This window comes from Oncorhynchus gorbuscha, linkage group LG15 (assembly GCF_021184085.1).
Source record: "Oncorhynchus gorbuscha isolate QuinsamMale2020 ecotype Even-year linkage group LG15, OgorEven_v1.0, whole genome shotgun sequence".
NCBI lineage: Eukaryota > Metazoa > Chordata > Actinopteri > Salmoniformes > Salmonidae > Oncorhynchus > Oncorhynchus gorbuscha.
In genome coordinates, this window is record NC_060187.1 from 33381190 (window position 1) to 33400407 (window position 19218).

The 19218-nt window shown below is 41.6% G+C and overlaps 2 protein-coding genes across 3 annotated transcripts; both read right to left on the reverse strand.

The window, feature by feature from the left end:
- Window positions 1-1021: 1021 nt before the first annotated feature.
- On the reverse strand, window positions 1022-5493 carry LOC123996963 (retinal Mueller cells isomerohydrolase-like). The gene is made up of 14 exons (XM_046300858.1): window positions 5325-5493; window positions 4869-4951; window positions 4590-4740; window positions 4117-4224; window positions 3877-4018; window positions 3657-3804; window positions 3488-3569; window positions 3196-3328; window positions 2934-3073; window positions 2716-2845; window positions 2475-2589; window positions 2247-2341; window positions 2016-2127; window positions 1022-1808 (listed from the first exon to the last, which is right to left on the reverse strand). Exons 1-14 carry the CDS (start codon window positions 5333-5335, stop codon window positions 1660-1662), a joined length of 1599 nt encoding a protein of 532 aa, XP_046156814.1. The 5' UTR covers window positions 5336-5493; the 3' UTR covers window positions 1022-1659.
- Window positions 5494-6090: 597 nt separating this feature from the next.
- Window positions 6091-16896, reverse strand: depdc1a (DEP domain containing 1a). Of its 2 annotated transcripts, XM_046300853.1 has the most exons (12): window positions 16731-16896; window positions 14787-15052; window positions 11372-11516; window positions 11162-11280; window positions 10945-11075; window positions 10801-10848; window positions 10496-10633; window positions 8870-9910; window positions 8239-8411; window positions 7969-8145; window positions 7385-7573; window positions 6091-7188 (listed from the first exon to the last, which is right to left on the reverse strand). In XM_046300853.1, the coding sequence occupies exons 1-12, from the start codon at window positions 16779-16781 to the stop codon at window positions 7045-7047; spliced, it is 2622 nt and encodes an 873-aa protein (XP_046156809.1). In that variant the 5' UTR covers window positions 16782-16896; the 3' UTR covers window positions 6091-7044. The 2 variants fall into 2 exon arrangements, with proteins under 2 accessions (XP_046156809.1, XP_046156810.1); XM_046300854.1 differs by lacking the exon at window positions 8870-9910.
- Window positions 16897-19218: the final 2322 nt, after the last annotated feature.

A 19218-nucleotide genomic window follows, 5' to 3' on the forward strand; every position in this document is an offset into this window, starting at 1 on the left:
AATGTTTCTCCATGAGTTCTATCACAGCCTTTAAACTCTGTTTTAAAGTTGCCATTGGCCTCATGCTGAAATCCTGAGCAGTTTCCTTCCTCTACAGCAACTGAGTGAGGAAGGACACTTGTATCTTTGTATGACTGGTTGTATTGATACACCATCCAAAGTGTAATAACTTTACCATGCTCAAAAGGATATTCAATGTCTGATTTTGTTTTACCCATCTACCAATAGGTGCCCTTGGAAAACCTTCCTGGTCTTTTGGTTAATGTGTTTGAAATTCAAGTGCTCGACTGAGAAACCTTACAAATGTTACTATTGCACACAGGATGAGTACATGCAACTTGTGACAAATTCAGGGTTAACATTTCGATATAACAATTCAATTTAATCTATAACAAAGTGTGTGTGAAGTCAAGGGGTGTGAATACTTTGAAGCCATCGTACATGGTTCCATTAAAGCTAATGAGCACTAGGCCTTTAGGTCTGAGTTAATGACAGATACAAAACTTGACCAAAAGTATGTGGAGACCTGCTTGTGGAACATATGGAGTTGGTCACCACCATGCTGCTATATCAGACTCCAGTCTTCTGGGAAGGTATTCACACTAGATGTTGGGGACTTGCTTCAATTAAGCCACAAGAGCATTAGTATGGTCTGGCACTGATATTGGGCAATTAAGCCTGGTTTGCAGTCAACGTTCCAATTCATCCCAAAGGTCTTCAATGGGGTTGAGGTCAGGGCTCTGTGCAGGCCAGGCAAGTTCTTCCACACCGATCTTGACAAACCATTTCTGTATGGACCTCGCTTTATGCACAGGGGTGTTGTCATACTGAAACGAAAAAGGGCCTTCCCCAAACTGTTGTCACAAAGTTAGAAGCACAGAATCATCTAGAATGTAATTTTATGCTGTAACGTTAAGATTTCCCTTCACTGTAACTAAGGGGAACTAGCCCAAACCATGAAAAATAGCCACCGACCATTATTCCTCCAACAAACTATGCATTGGGGCAGGTATAGAGTTCTCCTGGCATCCTCCAAACCCAGATTCGTCCATCGGACTGCCAGATGGAGAGGCGTGATTCATCACTCCAGAGAATGCAGTTCTTGTGCTGACGTTGCTTCCAGAGGATGTTTGGAACTCTGTAGTGAATGTTGCAGCAGGTGATTTTCACACGTTTAAGCGGTCCCATTCTGTGAGCTTGTGTAACCTACCACTTCACGGCTGAGCTGTTGTTGCTCCTAGACATTTCCACTTCAATAACAGCAGTTCACCGGGGCAGCTCATAACAGGGCAGATATTTGACTGACTTGTTGGAAAGGTGGCATCCTATGATGGTAGGATGCCCCATTGAAAGTCACTCAGCTCTTCAGTAAGGCCATTCTGCCAATGTTTGTCTTTGGAGATTGCATGGCTGTGTGTGCGATTTTATATACCTTTCAGCAACGGATGTGGCTGAAATAGCCGAATCCACAAATTTGAAGGGCTGTCCACATACTTTTGTACAGTGTATATCACAACATTGATTTTGAAACTAAGCCACGAACAGGTTACATCAGTGATATATCTATATATTTTTTAACATTCCCAACAAAGGTTTTAGTATTATTATTGTCCCTTTCTCCTGTGGAGTGGTATTGTAGATGTGTTTGAGAACGTAGTCCTAAGGTTTGTACATTCCATGGAAGGTGACAGGGATGATGACCTCCACCTCAGCCCGTGCGATCTCTGTCAGGTCTCTGGCATTGAGGATGAGGAGATACCCTGGCCTCTGGTCTGCTCCAGGGTTCACCACGATGCTCAACAACACCCCTAGGAAGAGGGAAAAGAGCAGTGTCACATCTACAAAAAGAGAGTCCTCCCACCTCAACTCGTATAGTATTGGTATGTCGGCCTTTTACATCACACTAAGGTGGATCCTGCTTAGGTAAGTTATGCTACCTGATCAGTTAAATGTTAAAGACCACAATTGTGCCTCCTGTCTATCATATTATAGAATCGCCTAAAATCCCGGTTTACCGTCATCTTCCTCCACAGAATCCGGGGTCTGCACAAAGATGGGCTCTGAGGGGTAAGAGTCTGGCTCCTGCCACACCCACGTATCCTTAGTCTTCACGTTCAGTTTGCAGATCTAGAGCATGACACAATCAAAACCGTACTCCCAGAATGATTATTAGCAGATTAGTCTAATCATAAACCTCAGACTTGGCTTATGCATCACCAGCGTTCCTGTCTGCATGCTATACTCACCCTGTCAGGGATGAAGTGGTTCAGGCCCAGTCCATAGGCATAGCTGTAGTTCTTCCCAGAGAACTTACTGTAGTTGATCTGAGGGAACTCGAAAGCTGCAATGATAAAGGAATTCTAATGAGGAAAATCTTTTGACTGATGACAGATGAACAGATAATTAGTGGCATTAGATGGTATAAGAATAGGGGAGCCCTCAAGGTTTAATGAAACAAGCTGTGTGTGTGTTACCTTGTCGTGGTCCAGAAAACAGAACCTCAGGCTCCAGCCAGATGGTTCCATCGCTGCGCATCACTGCAGTGGCTGTGGTGTACGGAAGGGATATCAGATTCTTCCCCTGTTCCTCCTGCAAGTTCAAGTACAAGCAGGAAAAAAACTTACCTGATTTTGTCCTCTATCCTGAGAGGATAACATCAAAGCAGTGATAACTCTTTACTCCAGAAATGACTAAGATTAAGGCCACAACACTTACCTTGTGGACATCCATGGGCAGAACGTATCGCCGGACCTCTGGCTGAGGTGCCCTCATAGCAGCTTTCTTCACTTCCTCCCAGTTCTCCCGCAGGTTGGCCAGATATAGGTAGTTGTAGACAAACTCATGGCTAAAATTGAACAAGAGAAAGAGGCACTGGATAAGTGTCTTGTACATATGTTCTTCTCAAGTCACTACAACAACTGGCCAGTATTCACCCTTTCCAAGTACACAAGTCAACAACGATGAAGCCATCATCCTCATAGCTGTTGATGTGATGGAAGAGATTGAAGGCAGAAGTCCTGAATTTATGCTCTATGTATTCAGCTGGGTCCTTTGTAGCCAGATGGAACCATGTCTAGATGAAAAGGGATACTGTTAGCTAGTGTTGAAGACAGATTATTTTAGTATCAATAAACATTGAAATGCTAACAGCCCTTGAATACAGTTTGATAGTGGTCTAGGTGTTCCTTTACTTACGCCCATGGTTTCGTTTGACTCAAAGCAATCCATGTAATTTGTGCCCCAGATGCTCCAAGCGGTCAAGAATTTTAGAAGGTTTATCTTCACTGGAGTCTCAACGAAGACAAAGTAGTTTTCTGTCATTCCAAAGCTGATGGAGGATGCAGGAAAAGTATTTTAATACGTTTAAAATGTGCAATAATGTTACAAGCAAGAATGTGAACTCCAGGGGCCTAGTTATCCAAAAGTTAACAATCAAGCAAATTATTTGTCTGTTCTATTCCTATTCCTTGAAAGCAATGTCACCAACCTGTGAACATAGGAGGGCTTGAATCTCTCACTGCTGGGGAGCTGCACAAGAACCTTGGACTTTGCAATGGGGTCTGACTTATCTGAAAACAAGAATCACAACCAGATGTCCCTAAATCAAATGGCTCTCACTTCCAGAATATAGTATCAATGCTGTATACAGAACAAACCTTTTGGTGTGGGAGGAATTTTGACAATGTTGTAGGCCAGTGACATATTCTTCCCAAAACAGTTCCCAATGTTGTACACCGTTCCATCACTTTCAATGTGTGGATGAGCTGTCACTCCATTGACCGAGAGGTAGTCACACAGGTCCACCTGGAGAAAGAGACTTTCTTTGTGACGAGAGTTATGTTCACTCAGATGTCAGCCAGAGGGAGCAGCACATACCCTTTTCAGAGTCTCCAGTGTGTCTGGGTCCACTTTGGTGATGTAGTTGGTTTCTGTGCAGGCATAGAAATCCTCACCAACAGGGTACACGTTCACTAAGCAATTATCTGTCACCTCAATCCCTTTGAAGTAGGTGAAAAACCTACAAAGACAAAGAATGGACCATTTGAATGTTGCGTCTAACAACTAAGTCATGACAAGAGTGTTTAACTTGATTATCATAAAATGATCGCAAATCACCTTGAGAATATATTTTTGCAAGGATCTGGGTAGGCTGCTGTTCCAAACTCCGTGATGACCACTCTTTTCTCTGTCATGGCTCGCACATAGGCATCTGTTTTGACAAATCTTTAGAGAAACAGTAGTTAAAAACAATTACAACCAATAGCATTTAAACATGTAGCTTGGAACATACAGATTGGGAATCGATAGGCCCACTTCTGTTTCAGCTCTTTCCAAAGCTTTTGAGAGCAGCAGTAGGTCACTGTGTTTTAGTATTCACTGTTTTAATGAGAAACAGTCCTCACTGAGGTTTCTCAAAACATTCCAGTCAAATTTATGGGCCGAGGGGAACATTTCACAAAACTACACAACTACCACCAGTGTGTAGTGTAAAAGTATTGCATGCCCTCATAAAATATATATTTTACTACCTCACGGTTGTAAAGTGTTACACATCACTGAAGTCAACATCAACACACAGAGGGGCTTACTTCCGATAGTATGTCACATGGCCGTTCTTTAGGTCAAACTTGTGCATGAGGGCCTGGCCATCAAAGAGGTGGTAGAAAGGCTCAGCCCCCACCTCAAACAGGCCGGGTCCAAGACGCAACAGACTGCCGCTCAGCCATTCTGGGATCACACCTGAACACAGCATGAAATGATCCATGTTACCTTGTTGTGCTCATTCCGCTCTTAACCGTCATAAAACCCCAAACCTTCTCGCTTGTAAACCAAAGGGTAGTGGAGTCTCAGACCTGTTCCTCACATACCTACAACCACAGCAGGAATAGGCTCATTCAACTCTTCACATGTCTCAAAGATTTTCTTGTAGCCACCAGCCGGATGCTCAATTCTGAAAACCAAACAAAATTACTCCATCAAATAGGAACATCTATTCACATGAAATCCTAGGCAACTGATCCAACTAATCTTTTCAGACCTAAAAACACTATTGCATACACAATTACACTAAATTAAGTTTGTTCAAAACAAAAAAATACAATCCGAGACCAGAACACACATGTTCAACTGCTTTACACGAGCATGCAGCAAAAAAGTAATGTGAGAAAAATGCTTTGATCTAAAAGCTTTGCACAAGAACAGTTACTCAACTGACTGTCAGTTATGAAAAGTATGCAAAAAAAGAGGTAGTTTACTCACCAACTTATATTCTTGTATGGGGGAAAAGTTGAAGCTAAGGAAAATGTATAAAAGGAGTTACTCACCGACTAACCATTTTCCTATTGACAGTGTGTAGGAAATCAGTCTGAACCGTGGAGTGATCAGCAGCCTTTAGACACTGTTAGATTCCCAGGCAGAGCGCCGAGAGTTTGAGAACCTCCCCCAAACCAATCAGAGGTCTCTGAAACAAGAATCCCTTTGTACCCAGACCATTCACTTTCCCATGTACTTTTAACCCACCGCCCCAATACTCCTCCTTCAGGAATTTCTCAGCGTAATTAAGACCAGAACCACATTTGCTAACCTGAGCCCACCAACATACCTAAATCAAGAGAAAAAAAAACAGGAAAGTAATGTACTTCATTATGCAATATCTTTCTAGCTTGTATCAAATGTTTTACACGTCAGAGAAAGATGTTCCCACAGTATTTAGAACTAATTGGATGGATTTCAGATTAATTTAACTCAAATGTTTTACAATAATCTGTGTAGGCCACCCACACAGAGGGTGTTTGTTGTGCACATGTATGATTAACTGGGGGTCTTCCTTTTCTTTATCCCGATCTAGAGGGATGAAGGCCAGAATCAGAGGGACATGCAAGTCATCATCTTCAGTTGCAATGAGCTTAGAATTTTAACAGCAGAGCTCTGCCACATTCACCATGTGTAGTGCAAAGATACATGGAATTCTGTGGTCAGAGTTAACTCTCTCCCCCTTCTGGTGCCAGACAGACAGTACAAGGACACGGAGGTAAACAAATATGATTAAATAAACACCATCCTAGAACACTAATAAAGGCAAGTACATTTGTACAGTTCGTAAAGAGGATTTTGTTTTACAGTTGAACACTTTATTTTCAAGAACGTTGCATAGTAAACAGATGTTTTGCGGGGAAATAACAATACAAGTCAAAGGGTAAACTATATGTCATTGATGGCTCTTTGAGGTTAGGTATCCAGCTATAAAGAGGTATTGAGAAAATGCATCTAAATAAGTCCAAAAGTCTCCCTTTTAGGTTTAATACTTCATAAATGGCAGTAAAAATACATATTTGTCAAGTATATATATGAACCATTGTATTGACTGGTCTAAACTACTGTTCGTTTAAAAAATGACAGAAAATAGTGCAAAACTTCCATTATCCCAAATGGCTGAACATAACTAGCCAGGAAAGAAAGAGGAAAAACATCCCACACCAAAAATATACAATAAAGTATTTGAGCTCAACTTGGAGAATGTTAATGGAATAAAAATACAGAGAAGTGACAAAACAGAAAAACATGAACAAAGTTCAATTATAAGCATTTCATACAACCCTATGAAAAAAAACTAGGTAGACGAATAATAAAATTAAATCTTAACAATAAAAATGAATCCCTGGAAAACACAAATGCTTGAAGGTTTAAATTCCGTACATTGATGTCAATCGGAGTCTATAAATCTGGATCAACTTCAAAATAAAGAATCGACTCCCAAATTGTAATTTGCTTACAGCTTATACTCCCATACGAGGGCATCATCAATCCCGAATAAATTATTTTGTGCACTAACTATACATACTGCAGTATTTAGAAATTACACACAAAAACATGACTTAACATAAAACATGCATAATTCAACCCTAAAGAGAAATGTTATAGTTGCAGTATAAATTGTGGTGGTCCCCCATAGTAGTTTCCTCCCACCTTCCTACATTTAGCTGCCAGGTCTAGTTTCAAGCAACAAAAATATTCCACACAAACAGTTGCATCCCAATTGTACCTTCAATTTCTAATTCCAAAAGCTTTTGGTTTTTTCATACTTATCAGCATTGGAGGTTTGATCTTTGGTTTATCTTCAAAAAGCTGCGCCTCGCTCGCAGTCGTTGGAAATCGGCGAGCATAAATGTCTGTATACTGCCTCTGAAACTGATGATACAAAAATGTATTAGTTTGGGGGGGGGGTAAATTGTACACAAATGTGTAGTGAGATTACATTTGAACATTTTAGTCATTTAGCAGAGTCTTGAGTGATTTACAAGTGAGTGCATCCATTTTCGTACTGTGTAGTGAGATAAGAGAATACTAAGAAAGTGTTCACACAACATGCCGTCTAATTTGTTACCTGCTTGAGCTTCTTCTTCTTATCCTTCACAGACATGTTCTTGTCTTTGACCAGGCTCTCCAGCAGGTCAGCGATGGCAGCCTGGGACACACTCAGCTTCTGCTCCTCAAACTCCTCGGTACTGATCTGTCTGCAGAAGGAGTAGATGGGCATAGGGGCCTCCACACCACCACTACCTGGGTAGGTTATCTAGAGGAGGAGAGGATAGTCACACTTTCAACACGTCACGGTCTACTTTCTTTATTAAAGGTAGACTCAGCGATATGACGTAGATACACAAAGTAAATAGAATAGTGGGTCAATTTCCACAACTAAGAGTATTGAAGCGAGAGGCTAAATTTCACCGCTGTTTTGGTCCTGTAGCTACTACATTGAAAACAGCGTGAAGGGGACACCTTGCAGATGCACAGATACTGTGTGACCAGGAAGTCTTGCATCTTGCTCATCGCAATAGCTAGTGTTGCTCATGGCAACGTAATTTCAATGAGTCTACCTTTAAAATCAATGAAAATTATATTTCATGACAACTCACGTAACCAACTACAGTATATAATAGATACCTTATAAGAGTGACAGTATTATACCTGTACTTTTCTGAGGTATACCAGGTGGTCTCGGACAGCGTTCCGCAGATAGACTGGCACCTGGAGTATCTCCTGGTGGTGATCCATGAGGAAGGAGACCAGTCTGGTGGCCAGAAGCTCATCCAGGTCCACCTCTTCCTCACAGCCCAGCACACAGCGGGAGAACGTATGGACCATCTGGAAACACAATGGGATTGAATAATGGAGTTATGAGGATATGTTCAAATCATCACGCAGAATTGTAAAACCTGCGTTTCTCTCAGCCCTCACCAATGTGCGTGTTCCTATGGCGTCATGGAGCCGAGGCATGTCCACATTCTGACTCATCCGGGAGATCATTCTCATCAGCAGCTGGAGCTTCCTCCGGCTGGCAGGGGGCAGCAACAGGGTGCAGAGCTGCAGAGCCTCAATGGCCACCCGCTCCAACTGAGGCTGGAGGAGACCTTCACACATATACACAATCACACGACTGTACACTGGAATGGCATGTATTCATCCCTTGATATGCATCAGATCAAAACGATGCACACACACCACTAGGACTTGAGGCTAATGAAATGCATTGAAACGTGTGTGATTTCACTTGGAAGATTAAATCAATGTTATATATCAATGGCAAAAAGCCCTTGCTTCTCTACAGCAAGAACTGCATTAACTATGTTACATTTAACTTGTACACATCATCATTACATGTAATTGTATAGGCATAATACTTTAAACAGGGCAGTTTAAAGTTCTGGAAAGTATCCAGATGATTACAATTGAAATGCTTGCAGTGATAACCTTCTCTTAAAGGACAATTAGAGTCTCACCCCATATTAGTGCAAGCCTAATGAGCAATGTTAGGCCAGGTGTTAAGACATGCAAAAGCACAAACACAAGCATGCAGATGTAGGCTTACTTTGCTCGGAACTCAGACGGCGTGCATAAGTGAACACAGAGGGCAGAGCAAGGGTTGGCCTGGACAGGTCCAGAGAGCTCTGACAGCGCCTGCTAACAGAAGGCCCAGCTCTGAGGTCTCGGAGGTCCATGCTGCTGGCCCTCAGGTTAAGCAGACTGGGACCCCTCAGGCCAACAGTGGAGGAGGAGTCTGGCTTCACGGTGATCTCTGCTACAGGGGCGTTAATACTGAAACAGCTGGCAGACATCCCTCTGTGCTCAGCTATATCCAAACAGGTACCAATGCTCCTAGGACGCTTGGGCTTCTGACTGACTGAGAGGTTGTCCATTGGTAGCGAGATGCTGCTTCTGGCACCCTTGCTTTTGGAGCTGTGAGTGCTACCCTCTACAGACATCACACCCGAACTGCTGTTGCAACTGGGAGTTGCCATGGTGACAAAGACTTGGGGTTCAGAGTAAGGGTAGCTGTCTAAAACAGACAGAGAGTCAGTTTTATTCTGAGATTGGGTGCTGTACTTTCTGCCACTGTTACTTTTGCAGGACACCAGACTCTCTGTAGACTGGAACAACTTGTGTTGGGCGTATGAGTCAGACTTAGCTGATTCATCCAGGATTCTCTCCAGGGAACAACTACTGGGTCTTCTGAGCCTAACTGAGGAGGCGCCACTGCTCTCTGACCGTACAAGACTCGGAGAGTTGCCTCCCAGGACATCCCCAGAACTGGCCCTTCGGCCTGTCAGACTCATCTGGGGGACCCTCCCGGCACAGCCCGTCTTCAGAGCTGCAAACGCGGACTGGGCCTTTGAGCTGAACACCTCTCTCATTGGTGAGTCGCCCTCTTCAAAAGCCTCTTTCCGAATTAAGCTCAACAACAGACATTCCGTTGATTTGAACAGGTTAACACCGTTCATGTGAGGGTTTTTTGCAGGCGGAGGGTAGCTGGGATCCTCTTGGTTTTTTGCAGGCTGGGGGTAGCTTGGATCCTCTTGGTTTTTTCGCTTTCCTCTTTGAGTTTTAGGAGCCACAATGTAGCCACATAAAACTAGCAAGAGACCAGACAAAAACAAAAACAACACTTGTGAAGCCAGCAGGACATAAACAAGAGAGTTGGCACATTGTGGGGAAAGGGAATAGCTAATTGGACATACATGAGTTAGTTATAACAAATCTCACAGTCACAGAGCAGTCAAGTCACATCCTCTGTTAGGAGGGAAATAACAAACCAGTTGCAGTTTCATGCTGCTTGTATTGGATCTGGTCAATCTTTGTTCAGTTGCAGAGTGGAGACAAGACAAACTAAATCTTATCAAATAGAGCTCTTATTTTTTTTTTTATGAAATGTCATATAGAAGGATGAATACTAATCCAGTAAACTTTAAAACATTTGCCTGAATTCAATAACCACACCTGAGATTTGTCCTCTACTTTAACTTATAAATGACTGCAAATGTTGATAGCTAAGTTGCAAAAGATGGGAAAATTACATTATAGGTTAATTCAATCCAGGTTTTAGTAACACTTTAGGTTAGAGAGGAACAGGGAAACCCCAAAAATTAAGTTTGTCAAACCATTTCACCTCATGGTCATTTATGCATTAAATTTTAAAGCTTGCAAAATGCATACATACCCAAGATGTTGACAAACAACTCATAGTACTCAAATGTAAGAAGTGGCTGAGGGAGGCTGTAGAAGTAGTCAGAGACGGTTTTAAACACATCCCTCTCAAACCCAGGATAGGATGGCTGGTTGGAATCATACTTCGGCCCTAGAAAGATTTGATTTGATTTGATTTGAAAGGGTTCAGTGACATTTTTTAGATGTTGGGCTGAAAACATAGCTCTCCTATTGAGAGCCTAGTCTTGTTTTGTGTGAGGTGAAATCTATTTCTCAATACAATATGCCACTAAAACAGTTGAGTAAAATCTTACTTACAGTTTGCAAGACATTTCATTGCAGACAAGACCCAGTGTGGGAGGTCATCTGTGGAGAAAAGGCTAATAAATGACCATGCATCTTACATTTTGCGTACATTGTGTACAGAGTGCAGATATAAATCAGAGAAAGAATAGGCTATACCAGTCTTGTCCTCAAGTGTAACAACCCCATGCTTGTTCACATTGTTCATGTTGTACACAATGTTTTGAGAATTGATGTGTCTTGGATCCAAAACATCCTCAAGCGCAGTCAATCCCAATGTTTTCTGTAGGCTGAAGGAATAAAGAGGCAATGGAATAAGGATCTACTCATTAAAATGAGTAAAAATGATTTAAAATAAATGAAGAGTGAATCTTACTGTGTGAGAGTGATGCCTCTCCAAACATCCTGAATATCTTCCTCTGTTAGTGCTCTGGCCTGGACCACTTCAATCACAGGCTCAGTCTCCATTTCTTGTTTTGATGGATCCACATTTTCCTGTGAGAAACAATTTCTCAGTCAATTATGCGGGCAAATCATACCGGGGGCACAATAGGGGAACATTTTCTAAAATATCAACAATACTTACTATAGTCTCTTTGCCAGGTTTCTTGGAAGTCCTACATTTGAAGAAGCCTTCCTTTTCTTTCATTGAGAAACTCTTCTTTACTGATGCAGGCCCTGACACAGGTGGGCGATGGGGAATTGGTTTCAAAGGAGATGTTGAAGCAAACCTAGGACAGCAAATATGAAGTACTATAATTATTTCAATGAAACACCCAAAAAGATGACTTAGGCCAGAGATGGTAGAGAAAGCGAGACATCCCACTCCCTCATTCTTTCGGGGTGGGATCGCACTGGTCTGCTTATTGCCCCCACCCCGCGGAGGGGGTGCCCCAGAGATTATAGAGAAAGGAGTCATCTCTCTGGCTCAATTTCTGGTGGGCAGGGATAATACACATGACATGGCTTAAAGTGACCACACCCCCGAGTAAGGTACAGCCGTAGGGCACTCCCCATGTTAAATTGCCTACTTTAAGCATAAGCCGACAAAGTCTACTCTTATTGTATAATTCTATAAAAATTGTGGAAATTCTTGGTTGGTCATCTAACATACTTCCATGTCGTCTTAAACAAACTACATCATACCTAAAAACACTTTCATTCTAGATGTAAAAATGTTAGCATGAACAGAGACTGTTGCATGGAATGTATGTCACAATTATCAGCCAAAGAGCTAATTACAACAGACTTTCTTCAATTAGCTAACTAGCCCTGCTTTTAAGATGCTGAAAAGCTGTTGTGTCCTGTTTTGTTTGAATGGAGAAAATACCATCTAATTCAGTTTAATCAACTGCCCAAGGACCAGGTTAGACAAACCTTATTGTTTCAGGCTATTGATGATGGAAAGCTGTGGGCTCCGGTTACTCGGTACATTTGTGTGTTCAAGCACTTAATCACCGGTAAGTCGCTTTGCATAAAGCTTGCTAGTTAGCTTGTAGTATGGACTAGTGAGCTGTATCTGTCCAAATAACAGCTATAATAGTCTTCTGTATTTTAATATTTGTGCAGGCCTGGAGAGTCCAAGTAGGTGTAAACATCACCATAGGCTACTTTTGTTAGGGCCATTTGTTAAAGTTGTATGCCCAGCTGGACTCCGGCAAGTTGAAAGGACATAGTGGGGCAAAAAGTATTTAGGCAGCCACCAATTGTGCAAGTTCTCCCACTTAAAAATATGAGAGAGGCCTGTAATTTTCATCATAGGTACACTTCAACTATGACAGACAAAATGAGGGGAAAACATCCAGAAAATCACATTGTAGGATTTTTTATGAATTTATTTGCAAATTATGGTGGAAAATAAGTATTTGGTCACCTACAAACAAGCAAGATTTCTGGCTCTCACAGACCTGCATCATCTTCTTTAAGAGGCTCCTCTGTCCTCCACTCGTTAACTGTATTAATGGCACCTGTTTGAACTTGTTATCAGTATAAAAGACACCTGTCCACAACCTCAAACAGTCACACTCCAAACTCCACTATGGCCAAGACCAAAGAGCTGTCAAAGGACACCAGAAACAAAATTGTAGACCTGCACCAGGCTGGGAAGACTGAATCTGCAATAGGTAAGCAGCTTGGTTTGAAGAAATCAACTGTGGGAGCAATTGCTAGGAAATGGAAGACATACAAGACCACTGATAATCTCCCTCCATCTGGGGCTCCACGCAAGATCTCACCCCGTGGGGTCAAAATGATCACAAGAACGGTGAGCAAAAATCCCAGAACCACACGGGGGGACCTAGTGAATGACCTGCAGAGAGCTGGGACCAAAGTATCAAAGCCTACCATCAGTAACACACTACGCCGCCAGGGACTCAAATCCTGCAGTGCCAGACGTGTCCCCCTACTTAAGCCAGTACATGTCCAGGCCAGTCTGAAGTTTGCTAGAGAGCATTTGGGTGATCCAGATGAAGATTGGGAGAATGTCCTATGGTCAGATGAAACCAAAATATAACTTTTTGGTAAAAACTCAACTCGTCGTGTTTGGAGGACAAAGAATGCTGAGTTGCATCCAAAGAACACCACACCTATTTTTTTTTAAAACCTTTATTTAACTAGACAAGTCAGTTAACAACAAATTCTTATTTACAATGACAGCCTAGGAACAGTGGGTTCAGGGGCAGAACGACAGGTTTTGTACCTCGTCAGCTCAGGGATTTGAACTTGCAACCTTCCGGTTACTAGTCCAATGCTCTAACCGCTGTGAGGCATGAGGGTGGAAACATCACGCTTTGGGTCTGTTTTTCTGCAAAGGGACCAGGACGACTCATCCGTGTAAAGGAAAGAATGGGGCCATGTATCGTGAGATTGAGTACAAACCTCCTTCCATCAGCAAGGGCATTGAAGATGAAACGTGGCTGGGTCTTTCAGCATGACAATGATCCCAAACACACCGCCCGGCAACGAAGGAGTGGCTTCGTAAGAAGCATTTCAAGGTCCTGGAGTGGCCTAGCCAGTCTCCAACCCCATAGAAAATCTTTGGAGGGAGTTGAAAGTCCGTGTTGCCCAGCAACAGCCCCAAAACATCACTGCTCTAGAGGAGAGCTGCATGGAGGAATGGGCCAAAATACCAGCAACAGTGTGTGAAAACCTTGTTTAGACTTACAGAAAACATTTGACCTCTGTTATTACCAACAAAGGGTATATAACAAAGTATTGAGAAACTTGTTATTGACCAAATACTTATTTTTCCACCATAATTTGCAAATAAATTCCTTAAAAATCCTACAATGTGATTTTCTCCTCATTTTGTCTGTCATAGTTGAAGTGTACCTATGATGAAAATGACAGGCCTCTCATCTTTTTAAGTGGGAGAACTTGCACAATTGGTGGCTGACTAAATACTTTTTTGCCCCACTGTATAGGCAAGCCAACAAGAAGCAACTCTCAAATAACTACAGGTAGGCAAAAAGTGGAAGTAGTTACACGACTAGCGAATTAGAGCGAGACTAACTTCTCTCACTAGCCAGACAGCTAACCAGCGGGCGAAAAAACTAGCTGTTAACAAACAATGACAAATATAATGTGACATCTTTTCTGTAAGTGTTAACAGGTTGGGTAACAAATTATAGTTGAAGAATAAGTATCATGCAAATCATTTGTTGTGACAGCCAAGTATGTTAATATCAACGAGATTGAAAACATTAGACGTTTTTTTTAAGTGTCAGTTTGCTTAGGATGATGCCAAAGTTACGCTAATTATATGAGTGTAACCTACTCGGGGGCGTGGTCACCTAAAGCCACACCTAGACCAAATCCAGCTCCAGCTCCCCCCCTGTGTGAGAATATCAAAGATTATGGAGGAACCGTGAGCTCATGCAGGAAAGTATGTTCACACGAGAGGGGGAATGCCCATTTATATGCTGGCTTTGGTCTACATCTTTTACAATGGTAAACAAACAGCCTGATTGAAATATTTATCCACCATCTAGGATTTAGGCTACCTGTAGAGATGGCTGTTGTCTTCCAAATCTTCTGAACCCCATCTGCCCTTCACATCCTCGATCACATGATTTTTGAGGAACTTCTTCAGCAGTTGGATAGTCTGTTGTCTGGTGACATCTGGTCCAAAGTTACTATTGTACCTGAGTAGTTCGTGTAGCCAGTCGACAGCTGCTATGGCAGTAAAACAGTTCCCATATACTCTGAAGTGTTGTCGATGTTTCCGCAGAGGCATCCCTGCCTTGAATAGTTTTGTGACTTCATTCCACTGCAAATTAAATTGTACTTACAAATTAAATTGTACTTACTCTACCGGTTGTCTGTGAAGTTTGTCCAATTTTGTATTCAGATCAATATATAAACAGTGGATTTTTTCTCCACCCTCCCCTGATTCAGAATATACAATTTTTTATTGTCATGTCATGCTTGGTTCAATAGCTACTGATGAGCAAAAACCAAATATCCTATGTTAAACTGTCTTTATCTTGGTGCCAAACCGAACCATATACATACCACCTCTAAAAAAGTATTTCATAAGTATATTTTGTCAAATTGAGGCGCTGAAGTACAAACCCCACAAACAACCTGTAGAGTATGTTAAAATTGTATTGAACTCAACATTCTTACTCTTACTAAGGAACATTTACACGATTTTGCACACAAGTGCTTTCAGAATGTATATACTGTATATAAACTATCACAGCCGGACTAGTTTTACGCCAGTGTTTGTAAACAAAATAACAACTCATAGAACTATAAATGTAACACTATATAGCCTAAAAAAAAAAATGTTCAACGATCAGTTTGGTATAATAGTCTTTGCATCCATTGCTCTCAAACTCTAGGCTGTGAACGTTTAGAAACGTCCATCGCTTGAGATTTTGGATTTCGAAACATATGGGCCAGTCTCTTTCTGCATAAATAAATAATCATTCAAATAAAACAGATACACTTACTGTAGCCGTTTTGCACACTTCCATGCAGCTATGGGTGACTCCCTCCAACAAAACTACCCTACACTTCCAGAATTACGCATTCACACAGGTGGTGGCTTCGCCTTCCACAAGTGCTGTAACATTTAGATATGGCCATGTGGGAACAACTTCTATTTTCATGATTTATCGCTGAAATTAAAGTTACGGTCCTAGCTTCCAAAACCATACCTCGTTAATTTTCTGATTGTTAAGAGCCCCGGCGTTCAAATTTCCCCCATACAGAAGGACACATTCATCCATTGACTCGTAACGTTATGTGTAATGGAACTGAGAGTCGTGATCAAGGGCTACCATAGTTTTGTCTATTCATTTGAGAGTGGTTACAATTCTCCAGCACCATCTCTCATTTCTACCGAAACAGAGGCGGGGAGTGTTTCAACTACTAATTGCTGATGTGATATCATCCTGACGTCAAATCAGCATAGGAAAACGATCAGGGATTTGTCACTAACTAGCTAATCCTCGGTAACATATTACTAGCCTAAAATATGTTAGGGCTGTCCGACTCTGGAAAAAACAACACCGATAGCAGACAGCGTTACATTGTGAGTGATCTGCACAGTTCTAGCCAGCTTGCAATATAGCTAACGTTAGCTAGCCAGCCAGCCAGCCAGCCAGCCAGCCAGCCAGCCAGCCAGCCAGTCAGCCAGCCAGTCAGCCAGCCAGTCAGCCAGCCAGTCAGCCAGCCAGTCAGTCAGTCAGTCAGCCAGCCAGCCAGCCAGCCAGCCAGCCAACCCACCAAAGTTGCAACATACTAACGTTAGCTAACTAGCCAGCCTATTTGCCCAAATTACAGCATAGGTAACTAGGTTGCCCAATTTACACCATAACTAGTTCGCTCGTTTGCTCGTTTGCCCAAATTGCAGCATAGCTAGCATCGTAACACTAGTTAACGGTTTAACGTTAGATAGCTAACTTCACAACAAGAACAAGTGTACAAGAAAAGCTTACCAGTTTTGTCGCCCTATACGGCCCAGGAGTGACAATATGAGAACTCATCATATTGACGCTAGAATCAACGTGCAAACCCAAATTATTGACGTTTGTTGGTTATCGGTGCCACATTGTCGATGCAGCGACCAGTGGCATTCCACACTGTTTAAAATTACGAGCATACTTCTGGAGGCAGCTGATTGGACAACATCTTTGTCATGTGACTATTCATAAGGCTGGTGGACAAACGACACAAAAGAGTACTGTGAGATCAAAACAAATAGGCGATTCTTTTGGCGAGACTCATGAATGATTACGCAAACACAGGCAACAATCTATGTCATTTTTATCAGAGATTGTCAAAATGATATCATGTAGCAGTGAATTCTGAGAAGCATAACTTTTGAGTGAAACATTGAATGTAGACTGCCACCTGGTGCATGCAGTATGACCCCACAACAAACAGAGCAGTACAGTAGCCTACAAAACTAAAATACGTTAATACAGTTTGTTTAGTTTACTTAACAACATTTAACTATAAATACAGTGATCCGATACTGTAAACATGAACATATATAAAACAGGGATTATAGCCATTCATGAGACGTAAAGTAGCCATTCATGAACAGGCATGTACTGTTCTTTGATGTGATTGGCATCAAACTTTGTGATGGAGTTTTCTAAACTGTCTACAACAAAGATGTTCATTAAACGCTGGTGACTAAATTGTGCAAATGGTTCTAAATATTGAAATGAAAATGAATACTCCAGGATTGAAAGAGGGAAGAAAATTAGTTTTTTGGGGGAAGCTGACTGAAGGAAGCAAACTAGTGTGGTTTCTGCTCAGATCTTCAGAGGAGGAGGATGCAGCTTCAGTACACACAGTCCCTCCTGCTGAGCTCTGCAGGACAGGAAGCTGTAATACTATCATCTCATCACCAAGGGCCTCCACTGACCAGGGTTACTGCCTGCCCCGGGCCCATTGTTCCACACACTCATTCATCCCATTAATCCATCCACAGGATGAATTTACTCCACAGAGTAGTAGATGCTGTTTCCCATAGACAAGTCCTCCCTTATTCACCAACATTAATATTAGTCCATAACTTAAACCTGGAGTCTAATCATATTCAGCTATACTTAATTATTGATGTACCTTTCCTCGTGACATGGGAAATGTAGTAACACAGCAGAGAACTGTCGTGTGGGAATAACAACTGTAATCACGTGTATAAAACCACATAATCTCCTTCCCCCTGTGTAATATCAGGATAACAATGTGTAATTTGGGTATTTTGATAAGGGTTTCTTATAGTATGGATCTTTGTAAAACCTTCAAAAAACGGTGAGGAGGGTGAGTTTGACAGATGGGTGTGAAAACAGAGCAAGTGGCTCTACTTTGTATAATAAAAGGCCTGGGTGAGTTGAATTACAGTGGGACACAGCTGGATAGCAACACTGTCTGTAAATCATTTTTACATTTACATTTAAGTCATTTAGCAGACGCTCTTATCCAGAGCGACTTACAAATTGGTGCATTCACCTTATGACATCCAGTGGAACAGTCAAATCATCTAATAAGGGCCTCTTCTTTTGTTTCTTTGAGAAGGTTTCTGAACTTTGCTTCCACAATGTTCTAATGACGAATAAACCAATGCATATACTGTTTAAAAAAATACATCTAGCACAGAGGAAACAGTGATATTCAATGGACATGGTTTTCAAATCAAATACAATTTTATTGGTCACATACACGTGTTTAGCAGATGTTATTGCGGGTGTAGTGAAATGCTTGTGTTTCTAGCTCCGACAATGCAGTAATATCTAACAAGTAATGTCTAACAGTACACACAAATCTAAAGTAATGGAATGGAATTAAGAATATATGAGTATTTGGACGATCAATGTCAGAGCGGTATAGACTTAGATACAGTAGAATAGAATACAGTATATACATATGAGATGAGTAATGCAAAATATGTAAACATTATTAAAGTGACTTGTGTTCCATTATTAAAGTGACCAGTGATTTAAAGTCTATGTATATAGGGCAACAGCCTCTAATGTGCTACTGATGGCTATTTTTCAGTCTGATGGCCTTGAGATAGAAGCTGTTTTTTTAGTCGGGGTGGTCCCGAGATGGCATAGCAGTTCAGACGTCTTTTGTCCTCGCCTTGTCGTGTCCTGTATATATATATATTTACAACTTTTTTTCACATACATTTTATTTTTGTTTTCCATCAACTCATCTTCAAAACACTCTCCTGCAACCCGCCTCACCAATTTATATTTATAAATAAATATTATTTACCTCAAACCTGCAATCCTCCAAGAAGCTAGCCAGAAGCTAGCCAGAAACTCCAAGAAGCTAGCCAGAAACTAACCAGAAGCTAATCAGAAGCTAGTTCAGAAGCTAGTTAGCTTCTTTACTGGCAAATCGTTAGTATTTAGCTAACCACGGTTTGTGGTCATCAGCTATCCTTTAGCTCGAAAATCTATCGCCAGT